Genomic DNA, 14,084 nt, shown 5'->3' on the forward strand with positions numbered 1-14,084 from the left:
CAGTATCTCTCTGCATGGATATTTTGTTTAAAATTCATGTGCTGGTTGTTTTTTATGGTTTTCTATGACAGGCAGGTTTTGCACCGCCCATTAAAATGTACTGGCTAGCTGTTTCTTCAGAGTGCATCATTGTATCCGAGGCACTGACAAGAAGAATCATGTCACTTAAACCTTTTAAAATCTTTATATTGATGTGTGGATTTTGTTCCCGATTCCACGCCATCGGTGAGTCTCACTTTAAACAATTGATCATATCAAAAACTCTTCTCTCTTTTGCTGTTTTTATTTTACTCACAACATACACTAATTAGAAATTGATAAACTATGATAAATTATGGAATGATTTAATAATGTTATTTAATAACTATTTTAAAAAAAACATTTAAACATTATTAATTTATACAGTACAGTAATCTGTAGGTTTCATAATCTCCATTGTCAACAAATTTAAATTAAATATCTATTTAAAGATAACGGTTTAATTCAAAACAAGTTAACTAAAGTAAAAGATAAAGTTGAACTTTACATGTTGAACATTACATGACAGCAGATACTTAAACATGTCTGTGTGTCAATGTCAGCATACATTGGAAAGTCCTCAGATAATGTATAGCACACTTTGTGTTTTGTCCTGCAAGGTTTATTTTATGTAATTGTTGTAATTCTAATTGTTTTTTTTTTATCCTACTCAGCATTTCAAACTGTCCCAAAGGAAGGTTAGTAGAGAGCAAAAATATTGTAAAAGTAACAGTAAATTTTGTTATAAATGTAGGAAAGATACACAACATTTCTCACAATTGGTTCTAATACTCTTCCATAGTTCTGCGTGGCCTTGATGTGTCTTTGCGATGCGAGGTCTCTTTCCTGTCTGAATCCTCAACATTGCAGTGGGAGACAGATGGAGAACAAACATCCAACACCACTCTACTGTACAACAACTCTGCTTACATCATTTTACACACCGTTGATGAACACAATCAGGGCAAATATTACTGTAGATTAATGGAAGATGGAAATGTATCAACGGTTAGGATTCACACGCTTAATGTCAGTTCAAGTTAGTATATTATTTTATATTAAATCTGTGGTGTATGCCTAAATAATAATGGTCTATAATATTTTAATCAAAAATATTAAGTTAAATGTGAAGAAGTCATCTCAAATAAAAAATAAAAAACTTTAGGCCTACCCTAGTGAATTTTTTATTATACTTATGCACAATTTATTTGAATGTACTTTAGTTGAACTATTATGTGGCACACTATAACTTAGTTTACTTAACGTCTGTTAAATTGGAAGAACTAATTTTGTATACTAAATGCATTTTAGTTGTCCAAAAGCAGTGGTGAAGTTCAACTAAATTGTATTAAATATAAATTTGTGCTAAAGTGGAACTATTCCAAGTGTACTTAAGTACACTTTAAATATGTACTCTTGTATTTAAGTTTTGAAATATAGAATTCATTCAAAATAAACTTCAAATGTATTTTGGTGACATTACAACTGTAATTCAATTACATTGTGAGTGTTGAACATACATTAATATTATACTGATAACAAACTGAGGTCATACTTTTAGTGCTTTTAAAACACATTGCAATGGCATTCCAAATAAACTTGAAGTGTGCTAATGGCATTATTATTGTTTGCTTCAAATACAATAAAGTAGCCTAAACTTTATAAATAATGAAATTTTACAGAAACCCCAAAGTATACCAGTAACTCACTTATTCGGAGAACATTTGTCAGACCATGGGAACAGATATATGTAAATTGAATGTAGGAAACATAAGCGCACTCGGTTAACCAATTACGCCACCACGCAAAACTGGGGTTACTTTGCGTTCTTTCTATACTGTTACAAGTACTGCTATAAGCAAACATATTTTTCCATCAATGACAGCACAAATTATATGGATTTAAAGGCAATATAGGCGCAGTAGAAAATACTGGCATGAAAATAATCTTGAAACGGCCTGTATAGAACACGAAAGTGCATTGAACTTGAAGCTGTTGAAGAAATAAAGCCAGCAGACACAACATTAAACTTTACCTTGTAACACCTGCTTTTAAAAACATGATGTTGCATAAAGAATTAAAGGACTAGAGACTTCCACGTTTCAATGAGCCATGTGTATTAGCCTACATCACAAATCACCATACAGTCAGACATAGTCGTTCAGTTGCAAGGGGAACTTTTAGTTTTATAGTAGCATCTTTGGCTACCAAGAGCTCAGTCTTTAGAGCAGTATAGCAAGATGAAACAGCAACGTTGAGAAATGCAATATGCCACGCTGAGAAGAAACTGTTCTGGAGACCGGAGAGAGTTCAAACAGCCCGCATTCACTCAACCGTTGATTTGTAGTCATGTCGGAGGGTGGGGCAGGGGTGCATTGTTTTAATTGAGTAAACTTATTAATTTCTTAAGAGTGTGTTAAATATATTAATAATATTGATTTGAATTAAATAATATTTGTGGTTCTTGAAACAGATCAGTTTTAATTCTCCATTCTCAAATATTTTGATAGAAATTTCACATATATATATTTAGTGTTTTATAAATAAATTCTTTATTGCACAATACACATTTCTTAATATTAAAGCCTAAAAGGTGTTTTAATATCACTATATAGGGATAGTATGATCTCTGTGTAATATCAGTCTTTAAATGCAAGATATTTAAAGTGTACCTTAAGTATACTTGCAATTGTTCCACTTTAGCACAATCAAATATAAGTATATAAATATAAATATATCTTTAGTTGGACCTCAGCACTATTTCCAGAAAACTACAGAGCATTAAGAACAAAATTAGTTGTTCCAATTTAGCAGACTTTAAGTATATCAATTTAGTATACCAACCAAAAGTACAATTGCAGGGTATTTATATTAAGTACATAAATATAAATGTATTTCAAATACATTTTAGTATATTAATTTTCACTAGGGTATAAAGACAGTGCTTTTCAGAAATATGTTTAAAACTGAAATACTAACTGAGATGTATTCATTGAAATTCACCATGTAACCTATTGTCTTTCCAGATTCACATAATGGAAATAAAATGTTTACCATTTACAGACAAAGCTCTGATAATAGTGACATATCACTGATCTGCAAGTCTAGAAAGGAATACTATAGATGGAAGTGGACCTGGGAGCCGAGGCCTAATTCACAGACTGATCTGATAGCAGTTGAAAAAGGAAGAGAAGTTCAAGTTAAAGGACAAATTAAACCAGGAAGACTTTCTTCAACCAAATACAATAGTCAATCGTTTATCTTTCACATCTCACCTGTGAACTTCAATTATAGTGGGAAATACAGGTGTATTACAAATGAACAAAAAAAAGATACAACCTATACAACCACAATGCTTCGCACCATCAGAGGTTTGCAAATATCAATCAGTCAATCAATCAATAAAAATAAATACACTGATTTTTCAGCTACATTTTTCTCATCAGTACATTTGTTCATTGCATTTAAAAGGTAATTGTTGTTGTTGATTTCAGTCTCAGTGGAGCCCCCTGATGGTGTGTTGAGGAAAAGGTCAGTGATTCTTACGTGTGAAGTTTCTGAAGTGACTGATTCAGTGACGCTGGTCTGGCTCAGGATGGAGGGGAACAGAGGAGTGCTGGGAAAACAGCAAATTATGACTGAGAAAAACAACAAGTTACAACTCACAGTGAATCTGTCCAGCAGTGAAACAGAGCACTGGCAGTGTGCAGTTTTTACTGAGGATACACTCAGAGCTCTGGCTCCTATAACAATCAGTCTTTCCTCATCAACAGAAACCTCAACTGTACCAAACCAAGGTAATAAATTAACCATTAAGTTTACGTACTAGCATACAAATAGTGAATTGTCACTGTGTAGTCATGACGCTGGGCAGTGTTGGTGTATTATCTGACTCCACGTGTTTCTGCAGAAGATATGACACAGGAAAGTTATCTACAGAACGTGATCATCGTGGTGTGTGTGCTGACATTGGCACTGTGCTGATTCTGCTGCTGGGACTTCTAGTTTCTTCAGACTTCAGCGAAAAACAGGTGAGCTGATCTCAGAGACAGTACGAGGAGGAGAAGATGCTCCATAGAAAAATAAACGGGACAAATTGTTACACTCAATGTGGCAGCTGAATAGGCTAATTGTTGTGACTTTCAGTTACAAAAGCGTATTGACTTTTTAAAGAGACATTAGCCTGTTTTTTGTAGCCTACTCTATATGCATGCTTATTAGCTCGATAAGCCTGAAAGAAACAGATTTTATCATGATTTGGGCTGTCTCCATTCAAGTAGATTGGAGCTGTACTTGTATACCTTTTTTTGCATAGGCCTACATAGCAAATATTTAATAAAATGCCTGCTAAATCAATTAGGCTTGTCTTAAAGAGACATTAGCTTATCTGCACATTATTAACCTCTGTGTGTTCTTTACAATGACAAATATGCTAAATCCGTGACTATTTTCCAGGAGATGACAGCAGGTTTAAAACCAATCCTGCAAGTTCAGAGGTCAGCTGAAAACATGTTCTTTCATAAACATTTCAGACTGTCATTTTGATTTGCTAATGATACATGTGTTGTTTGTGATTTACAGTAAAAGTACACTCTTTAAGCTTGTATATCTCAATATCTACAGGATATGGACTGCAGTACTACAGTCATCTATTCAGCTACAGCACAATGAGTCTTCACTCTGGAAAAATCATGTACAGAACCTTGTATTTCTTTTTTTTTTAATTATCATCTTTGAATGGAATTAAAGACATCAAATGAATCTTTTATTAATAATAAGCTAGTCGTGCATTATTTTGGTATGATAGAAATGAATTAAGAGTAATAAAGCTTGTTCTGCTCAAGTGAGATTGTGAGTGTGCTGTAAGTAAAGGGCCGTTGGGTTTATTTTCATAGGAGAAAACAAATGCCACAAACATCATCATCAGAGTATAATCAGACTTGAATATGTTTGCATACCAGAAAGAAACCTTCATGTGGTTTCATGACACGCAATTCTGCTAAATGTTGCAACGTATTTCCTGGTATGGAAAAAGCGAAGATGTTTTGGTAACACTTTATTTTAAGGTGATTACACGTTACTACATGTACTTAGTAAAGTAATAAAATTATGCATAACTGCAAGTAACTAACTATAACCCAAACCCTAATCCTAACCGTAACTCTATATGTAGTTATTTAATATTACTCAGTACTCATTTGAATAAGTACAATTTAACTACGTCACCTGCATATAAAGTGTAACTGATTTTTTTAGCTTTTAGCTCAACCAAAAGTAAGAATGCAAAAAGAAAATACTTAATTGCAAGCATTTTAAATGAAGACATTCATAAAAATAAATTTAAAATGATTGCATTCCCTGTGTGAACTGAAGCCTATAAAAGTCATTATATTGCTAATTTTGAGATATGAAATTTTATCAGGCACATTTGACTCTGTGAAGGCAAGGGATTTAATAAAAAAAAAAAAAACGGTAACACTTTAGTTTAGAATCCAATTCACAATATTAAAGTTGCTTATTAGCATACATATTACTAGGATATTGGCTGTTTAGTAGCCTACTTATACACCACATACAGTATTAATGCCTTATTCTGCATGACCATATACTACAGTATGTCCCTTAATCCTATACCCATAAAATACCTAAACTTAACAACGATACCATCTAATAAGCAGTACTTAGGAGTTGATTGAGGCAAAAGTCATAGTTAATAGTAAGTTAATATTGAGAATCGGACCCTGTGCGTGACCTAAAAAAAAACAATAATAATGTTTCTTATGCCTCTTGTCTAACTATAACCACCTCAGACCAGCACTCAGAACTGGAACATGAAACAAAAGTTCAAAAACTGTCTAACACATTAGTTTTAAAAAAAATATATATATTTTAATTTATTTCTGTTCTATTCAAATGAATTTTTGTACATTTTATTAAATTCATTTTTTTTTGCCAAAATCTATAGTTTTGCATTATTGTTTCCTTATATAAATACAGAATTTCATAATTTACTGTACTGTTCATTGAAAAGCCTATAAAGAAAGCTGTTTAATGGCAGGTTTTGACAAGGTTTTTGAGGCATGGGGGTTGTATATCAATTCAGTTTAATTTATTTACACAATTTATAATGATTTTCACAATACATTGTTTATAGCTTAACAAATGCTAGTGCCTTAAAAAAGCCCAGTAAACAATAGACAGTGATAATTTTTAATATTTTGTAGAGTTTACTGCATGTGCCTTATAAACTAAGTTCCAAAAATAGCCCTCAAAAACGCTGGTTGTGAGTTTATATCACACTTTAGATCACAGATACGTGTGCCTGAGAGAAACCTCAAGATAGTTCAGTTTAGCAAATCATTTCCTGCACTGGAAATTAGATAATCGTGAAAACCAGACTAATCTAAAAAAATATATATATGTTTTTCACCTGTCCAACTTGTTTTATTTTACTGATGCAAAATAACCTAAAATGGGTTTATTAGAGATGTTTAAAGCATGTACAAACAGAAGATTTCAAAAAACATGATTTCTTTTTTATGAGTTAGATTTTTAGAAATATGTGTCTAAATGTAATTGTCTAAATGTAATTAATGCTGCAAAATAAATTAGTGCTAGATAGTACAGTATCTCTCTGCATGGAGATTTTGTTTAAAATTCATGTGCTGGTTGTTTTCTATGACAGACAAATTTCTGAATATTGCACCGCCCATTAAAATGTACTGGCTAGCTGTTTCTTCAGAGTGCATCATTGTATCCGAGGCACTGACAAGAAGAATCATGTCACTTAAACCTTTTAAAATCTTTTTATTGATGTGTGGATTTTGTTCCCGATTCCACGCCATCGGTGAGTCTCACTTTAACCAATTGATCATATCAAAAACTCTTCTCTCTTTTGCTGTTTTTTATTTTACTCACAACATACACTAATTAGAAATTCATAAATTATGGAATGATTTGATAATGTTCAAACTATTTAAAAAAAAAAGTTTAAACATTATAATTTATACATTACAGTAATCTGTAGGTTTCATAATCTCCATTGTAATCAAATATCTATTTAAAGATAACGGTTTAATTCAAAACAAATTAACTAAAGTAAAAGATAAAAAAATCACTCATACACTCTCACAGACACATAAATCTACTGAAGTTGAACATTACATGACAGCAGATACTGTGTACAGATGTCTGTGTGTTAACATCAGTGATCAACAACCTGACACTACAAAAAAAAAATATTTATAAAGCATACAGTATATTCTGTAGCCTCTCTTTGTTCAAATGCTTTGAAAATGCTGCTGAACATATGTTGTATTTATGGAAAGTCCTCAGATAATGTATAGCACACTTTGTGCTTTGAGACAATCTACATTGTTAAAAGCGCTATATAAATGAAGATGACTTGACTTGACTTTGTGTTTTGTCCTGCAAGGTTTATTTTATGTAATTGTAATTGTTTTTTATCCTATTCAGCATTTCAAACTGCCCCAAAGGAAGGTTAGTAGACAGAACAAATATTTTAAAATTAACAAAATTTTGTTATGAATGTAGGAAAGATACACAACTTTTCTCACAATTGGTTCTAATACTCTTCCAAAGTTCTGCGTGGCGTTGATGTGTCTTTGCGATGCGAGGTCTCTTTCCTGTCTGAATCCTCAACATTGCAGTGGGAGACAGATGGAGAACAAACATCCAACACCACTCTACTGTACAACAACTCTGCTTACATCATTTTACACACCGTTGATGAACACAATCAGGGCAAATATTACTGTAGATTAATGGAAGATGGAAATGTATCAACGGTTAGGATTCACACGCTTAATGTCAGTTCAAGTAAGTATATTATTTTATATTAAATCTGTGGTGTATGCCTAAATAATAAAGATCTAAAATATTTTCATTAAGAATACTGCAAGTTAATAAATTAACTTATAATTAATAATGTGCAAAAGTCTTTGTCTTTATTGTAAAAGACAGTGCTTTCCAGAAATAAGATTAAAACTGAAATGTACTAACTGAGATGTATTCACTGAAATTCCTTACCTATTGTCTTTCCAGATTCACATAATGGAAATAAAATGTTTACCATTTACAGACAAAGCTCTGATAATAGTGACATATCACTGATCTGCAAGTCTAGAAAGGAATACTATAGATGGAAGTGGACCTGGGAGCCGAGGCCTAATTCACAGACTGATCTGATAGCAGTTGAAAAAGGAAGTAAAGTTCAAGTTAAAGGACAAATTAAACCAGGAAGACTTTCTTCAACTAAATACAATAGTCAATCGTTTATCTTTCACATCTCACCTGTGAACTTCAATTATAGTGGGAAATACAGGTGTATTACAAATGATCAAAAAAAAGATACAAACTATACAACCACAATGCTTCGCACCATCAGAGGTTTGCAAATATCAATCAGTCAATCAATCAATAAAAATAAATACACTGATTTCTCAGCTACATTTTTCTCATCAGTACATTTGTTCATTGCATTTAAAAGGTAATTGATGTTGTTGTTGATTCAGTCTCAGTGGAGCCCCCTGATGGTGTGTTGAGGAAAAGGTCAGTGATTCTTACGTGTGAAGTTTCTGAAGTTTCTGAAGTGACTGATTCAGTGACGCTGGTCTGGCTCAGGATGGAGGGGAACAGAGGAGTGCTGGGAAAACAGCAAATTATGACTGAGAAAAACAACAAGTTACAACTCACAGTGAATCTGTCCAGCAGTGAAACAGAGCACTGGCAGTGTGCAGTTTTTACTGAGGATACACTCAGAGCTCTGGCTCCTATAACAATCAGTCTTTCCTCATCAACAAACCAAGGTAAAATCTTTAACCATTAATATACAGTACTTTTCACCTTATCGCGGAAAAAAAGTATGCTCAAAATGTACAATGTAGCCAACATGTTCTATAGCTCATCTTCAAATGATCCTGGAAAGAAATGTCAACAAATGAATTTAATTAATATAAATAAAGTCTCTATTTTCTTTTAGAATTCAACAAATATGCAAAGGCTACGGTATCCTCTGTTTTGGCTCTGTGTGTTGGGATTCTGCTTGGAGCTCTATTGTATTACCTTTACAGAAAACGAATGTCAGGTAAAAAACATCTGTGTATCTGTATTTTCTGTCTTGGTACATGAGGGAATCACTTCTTCCTTTCTTTCTTTCTTTCTTTCTTTCTTTCTTTCTTTCTTTCTTTCTTTCTTTCTTTCTTTCTTTCTTTCTTTCTTTCTTTCTTTCTTTCTTTCTTTCTTTCTTTCTTTCTTTCTTTCTTTCTTTCTTTCTTTCTAAACTATAACTCTTGCTGTATTTGCAATTCTTTTAGTGCACTCGGACCCTCCGGAGTCTGAACCAGTCTATATCAACATCATCCAAATGAGGAAAGATAGAGGTATTCAAATCGGCTAAATATATTTCATTTCATATAGCCTATCCATTAGCTGCAAGCTATGTTTACTATTTTACTGAAATAACTTAATATATAAAAATTCACAACAACAAATCCCCCCCCCCCAAAAAAAATGAAGGTCTGGTTTTCTTCTTCCTCCAGTAGAGTGCAGCAGCACACTGGGAAACAGAGAGAAAAGTCCTGAAATGTATCGTCATGTAAGAAGAAACAGATATGGTAAGATATTTTACATCCTAGAATTCCAAAATGTCATCTCAACTCAACATCATCTCATAAAGATCTTTTTCTGCAGAAAAAACAAACATAAATAAAAGAGATGAGGTGAGTGCAGATGTTTATTAATATGTTACGGTCCAAAACAGTATATTATATAATGTTGTTCATTTAATGTTGTGCCATTTGTGATTGTCATTTTCCCAAAAGCTGTTCATTTGTCTCATCTCTCCACAGACACCAGCTACATCAGACAATGTGACATACGCAACCATTTATTTCAACAAATCCAGGTTCCAGACTTAAAGATATAATTTCCCCACGCTGTCATGAAAATCTAAACGAGAGAGAATTTTGTCATTTATTTATATACCCCCATTTTCTTAAACAGTTTGAGCTGTTTTAACTGAAAGCAACTTGCACTGATATATCTTTAAATATGTCACTGCCATTGTTGTGTCTCAAGATGCACACCAGTAATGTTTTTTTTTCTAAGGCACGTTTATAAGCTAAATGTCCTAACTGAACTAAGGCCTAATCCTGTCTGTGAAACCAGGTCATAGTGTTTATATACGAGCCTCAAACTATTGTCTCATGGAGAAAGTATGATCACTTTCTAAATTAAACAGCAGATGGCGCTGTCTGATTACAAACTATAATCTGAGACTGTTTCGTGGTGCTGCGAGAAACACACCTACCTTCTGTACACTACCACAAATAATAATCTGTCAGACTGAAACTGTATAATTGCATTTCTTGATTACTTTTGAGTGGAGTCACTTTTTTACAAGCATCAACTAAATAGCCCACTATTATTATGACTTAGCATTTGTTATAGCCTAATATTATAGCATCTTTAATACAAGTGCATGTACGCTGGTGAAATGGCCATTTGATGGCACTGTTTGAAAACATACTTGAAATATAATGATAATAAAAAAAAAGTGTAAGTACAAAAAAAGGAAAATGCAGTTACACATCCTCTTCTCTCTCGCTCTCTCTGTCTGTCACTTTCATCCTCCTGGAATCCACCCAGAACATACTGCTTCAATGTACTTCAATCTAAAACACAAAAGTGTGGAAAAAAAAGTAGTTTGAATAGGATGTCTTTATGGTCGGGATAACGCTCCACACTAACTCAAGGTTGCTCTGCTTTGTATAAATGCGTGTCTTTATTTAAACGTGGGGGGATTTTTAAACGCTTCTCAAGGTCTGCTAAGTAGAACCATTGAGTGATGAATTACAGTATGACAGGATAAAAATGTTCATAAACGATGTTCTGTGGGGAGGGAAAGGCAGATGTTGACAGAATAGGCTGCGTTTAGAAAAAAGATGTATAACCAAGGTTAACACATGCTCTGACTCACATCTTTGTCACCAAAATGTAGGAGTCAGATAATCCCATCTTATTAAGGTCTTGACCACATCATGCAGTAAAGACGCATTACAAGGAGCACCATAAATACGGTCAAGATGGGTAGAATCTTATCCAAAGTCTTACTTTCAACTACTGACAATCACAGCACCTTTTTAGCTTTTCTGCTCGGCTTAATCTCCTTCACTTTGAATTAATATGTTCTAAAATCGCTTTATTCTGTCCATCACTCCAAACACTTCAGCTGTTTCTGCCCACACACACACACACACACACACACACACACACACACACACACACACACACACACACACACACACACACACACACACACACACACACACACACACACACACACACACACACACACACACACACACACACACACACACACACACAAACACACACACACACACACACACACACACACACACACACACACACACACACACACACACGCGCGCACACACACGAATTGGTGGCTTTGGTGTCCCTGAAACTACATACACTAGCCTACTATATTTTATGTCAGACTCACATTATGTTATAATGTTACAAAATCCTGCACCACTTCTAATTCTTTAAGCAGCACTTTGAGGAGTAGGAAAATACAAGTAAGTTAAATAAACAAACGATATTACTGATAGTAGTTCAGACAGATATTCCAGTGGCTCCATTTTTATGCAAGCTCACATTTTTCATTCATATAGTTGGGGATGAAGGATAACATGCAAATGTCAGAATGTAGATTGCGAGGAAGAAAAAAAAGAATAATATCCAGAATGCAACCCTCAATATTGAATCTGAGTTATATATTTCATTGCTTTATAGTCTCATTAGACCATAAAGCAATGAAATATATAACTGTGGCCTATATAACTATAATTTGCCACTTTAAAAAAATTTCATAAAAATTCAACATTAGTCATGATTGGATTTAGGTGATTTGAGCCAAAAATGATCAAAATCATGTCAATCTAAAACTCAATGGGAATTCTAAACATAATATATTGCTTGAGCAAGTGCATGCTTTTTATTTCATTAAAACTAGCATTCTGTATTTCCAAGCTTGATGAAACCATTTTAGACAAGCATGAATTTACAAGCGGGTTAATGCTGGATACATACTGGTGTGGACCAGTATAGCAATGCTTTTGACCAACAAAAATGCTGGTCAAACTGTATGAGACAGGTTGACCAATGGAGACTTGCTGGTTAAGACACTTGGTAGGGACACTAGCAGTATTTTTCCCCCTTTTTTTCAAAATCTTGAGGTCACCCATGCTTTGCATAACAATGTGTGGTAGTCAGAAATGTAATGACAGAATATGAAAAACTGATATTCAGAAATTCTGAGCAAGTCACAAACTAGATTCTCAACAGCCGAAGAGGATTTAGCAGTGCTTGCATACGGCTGATAAGGTACGCCTTGGGATGTCTATGGCACCAGATGTCTGTTGTCTGGGTTTCTCACGTGCAGATACATTCCTGGGGCATGAATCTTGAGTATGTTGGAGGAAATGTGTCCTTGTGAATCTATTATTCTTTTGTAATGGAACAAGAGCCCTGTCGCTGAACGGCTGTTGTTACGGAGAACAAGCCTTTATTGTCGGAGCTTCGCTAATATGCTAATTAACGAGTGCAAAGAGAGCGGAAAACCAGTGTGAATAGAGAGGACCGAACTTGATCTACGAGTTTAATCAGACGCGTTGCAGCATTTTATTAGTGTAAATAATGTCATGCAGCATTTCACCTGCTTTTTACGGCCACATAATATTTGCACGTTGCCTATATAAGTACTGATATAAAATGGTGAGTTTCAGGGGGGAAAACACAGTGTTTGAGCATGCAGTGAAGTGTAGCTCGCTGGCAGACAGTGAGAGAGTGAATGAGAGCACAGGGGATGCTGGGATACTGGGACTCGAGGCTGATGCGTTATGATGGACATGTCGCTGACTCTGTCTGCCCCCGCTGAAAAGGAACTTCCAGGAACAGCACACCTCCTTTTGGAATAGAATGCTCCTGATAGTACATTCAGGCTACTTCCTATTCCTATAAGATGGGAATGTGGTCAAAATCTTAATGCTAAACAGGGAATAGTAGTTTCACATCAGCACTAAAGGGCATGTTTGCTCTAATGTCTTGTGTTACTGAACATGGAAAGGTCAAAGAGGCTAGTGTGACATTTCATTAGCAGTTTTGTTTAGAATTCAGGATTTTAGGAACTAAGGTGGCTATACAGTGTTTCATAAGAGGAAAATGCTTCATTGTATCACATTTATATTAAGACCAGGTGTTTCTTCTTTAAAAAACAGTTTCCATTTGACATAACTGAGACAAAAATCACCTTGAGATAATGAGAATGACACAGTAACTTGAGGTATACAAGGTCACTGAAAATGTGAACACATATTTTAAAGATTCAGATATCATCATGTCCAGGGATCATATACATGCTCATCTTTAGAGACCAATGCCTGATATCCAACAGATTCAATAGTGTTAGTGAGATGCAGACAGACTAGCTCTCCTTGAGTAGCGGTTAAGCTAGGACACAGCAGGGTCGATGACGTGCAGACGCCACTGCAACACATGTGTGAATAGCTTATGAGCCTGTTGTGTAACGGGGTCTCTCAGTTCTAGTCTCAAACACAGCAAGACACACACACGTTGGGTTTCCATGTTTTATGGGGACATTCCATAGACAAAATGATTTTTATACTGTACAAATTGTATATTCTATCTCCTAACACTAACCCTAACCCTAACCATACCCATCACAAAACGTAGGGTATACCTGTACCACACACACATTAAAGGGTTAGTTCACCCAAAAATGAAAATTCTGTCAGTAATTACTCACCCTCATGTTGTTCCAACCCCGTAAGACTTTCGTTCATCTTCAGAACACAAATTAAGATATTTTTGATGAAATCTGAGAGCTGGATCACTCCTCCTGCAGGCTTATGGACACCTTAACTTGCTGGTCCAGAAAATGTATTAAAGACATTGTTAATATAGTCCAAGTGACTCCAGTGGCTCAATCTTAAGTTTATAAA

General features: G+C 34.5%; 2 protein-coding genes across 2 annotated transcripts; both read left to right on the forward strand.

Moving 5' to 3' along the window:
- Positions 1-134: 134 nt before the first annotated feature.
- Positions 135-4,859, forward strand: LOC308692148 (uncharacterized protein). The gene is made up of 8 exons (XM_081367912.1): positions 135-225; positions 693-716; positions 821-1,057; positions 3,045-3,389; positions 3,513-3,815; positions 3,929-4,049; positions 4,474-4,514; positions 4,642-4,859. The coding sequence occupies exons 1-6, from the start codon at positions 159-161 to the stop codon at positions 4,000-4,002; spliced, it is 1,050 nt and encodes a 349-aa protein (XP_081224038.1). The 5' UTR covers positions 135-158; the 3' UTR covers positions 4,003-4,049; positions 4,474-4,514; positions 4,642-4,859.
- A 1,915-nt stretch (positions 4,860-6,774) lies between these two features.
- LOC308692046 (uncharacterized protein) lies at positions 6,775-10,604 on the forward strand. Its single transcript, XM_081367730.1, has 10 exons — positions 6,775-6,865; positions 7,495-7,518; positions 7,621-7,857; positions 8,083-8,427; positions 8,553-8,846; positions 9,020-9,124; positions 9,354-9,419; positions 9,579-9,653; positions 9,730-9,758; positions 9,888-10,604. Exons 1-10 carry the CDS (start codon positions 6,799-6,801, stop codon positions 9,954-9,956), a joined length of 1,311 nt encoding a protein of 436 aa, XP_081223856.1. The 5' UTR covers positions 6,775-6,798; the 3' UTR covers positions 9,957-10,604.
- Positions 10,605-14,084: the final 3,480 nt, after the last annotated feature.

The sequence above is a fragment of the Scardinius erythrophthalmus genome (assembly GCF_964197995.2).
Source record: "Scardinius erythrophthalmus genome assembly, chromosome: 6".
NCBI lineage: Eukaryota > Metazoa > Chordata > Actinopteri > Cypriniformes > Leuciscidae > Scardinius > Scardinius erythrophthalmus.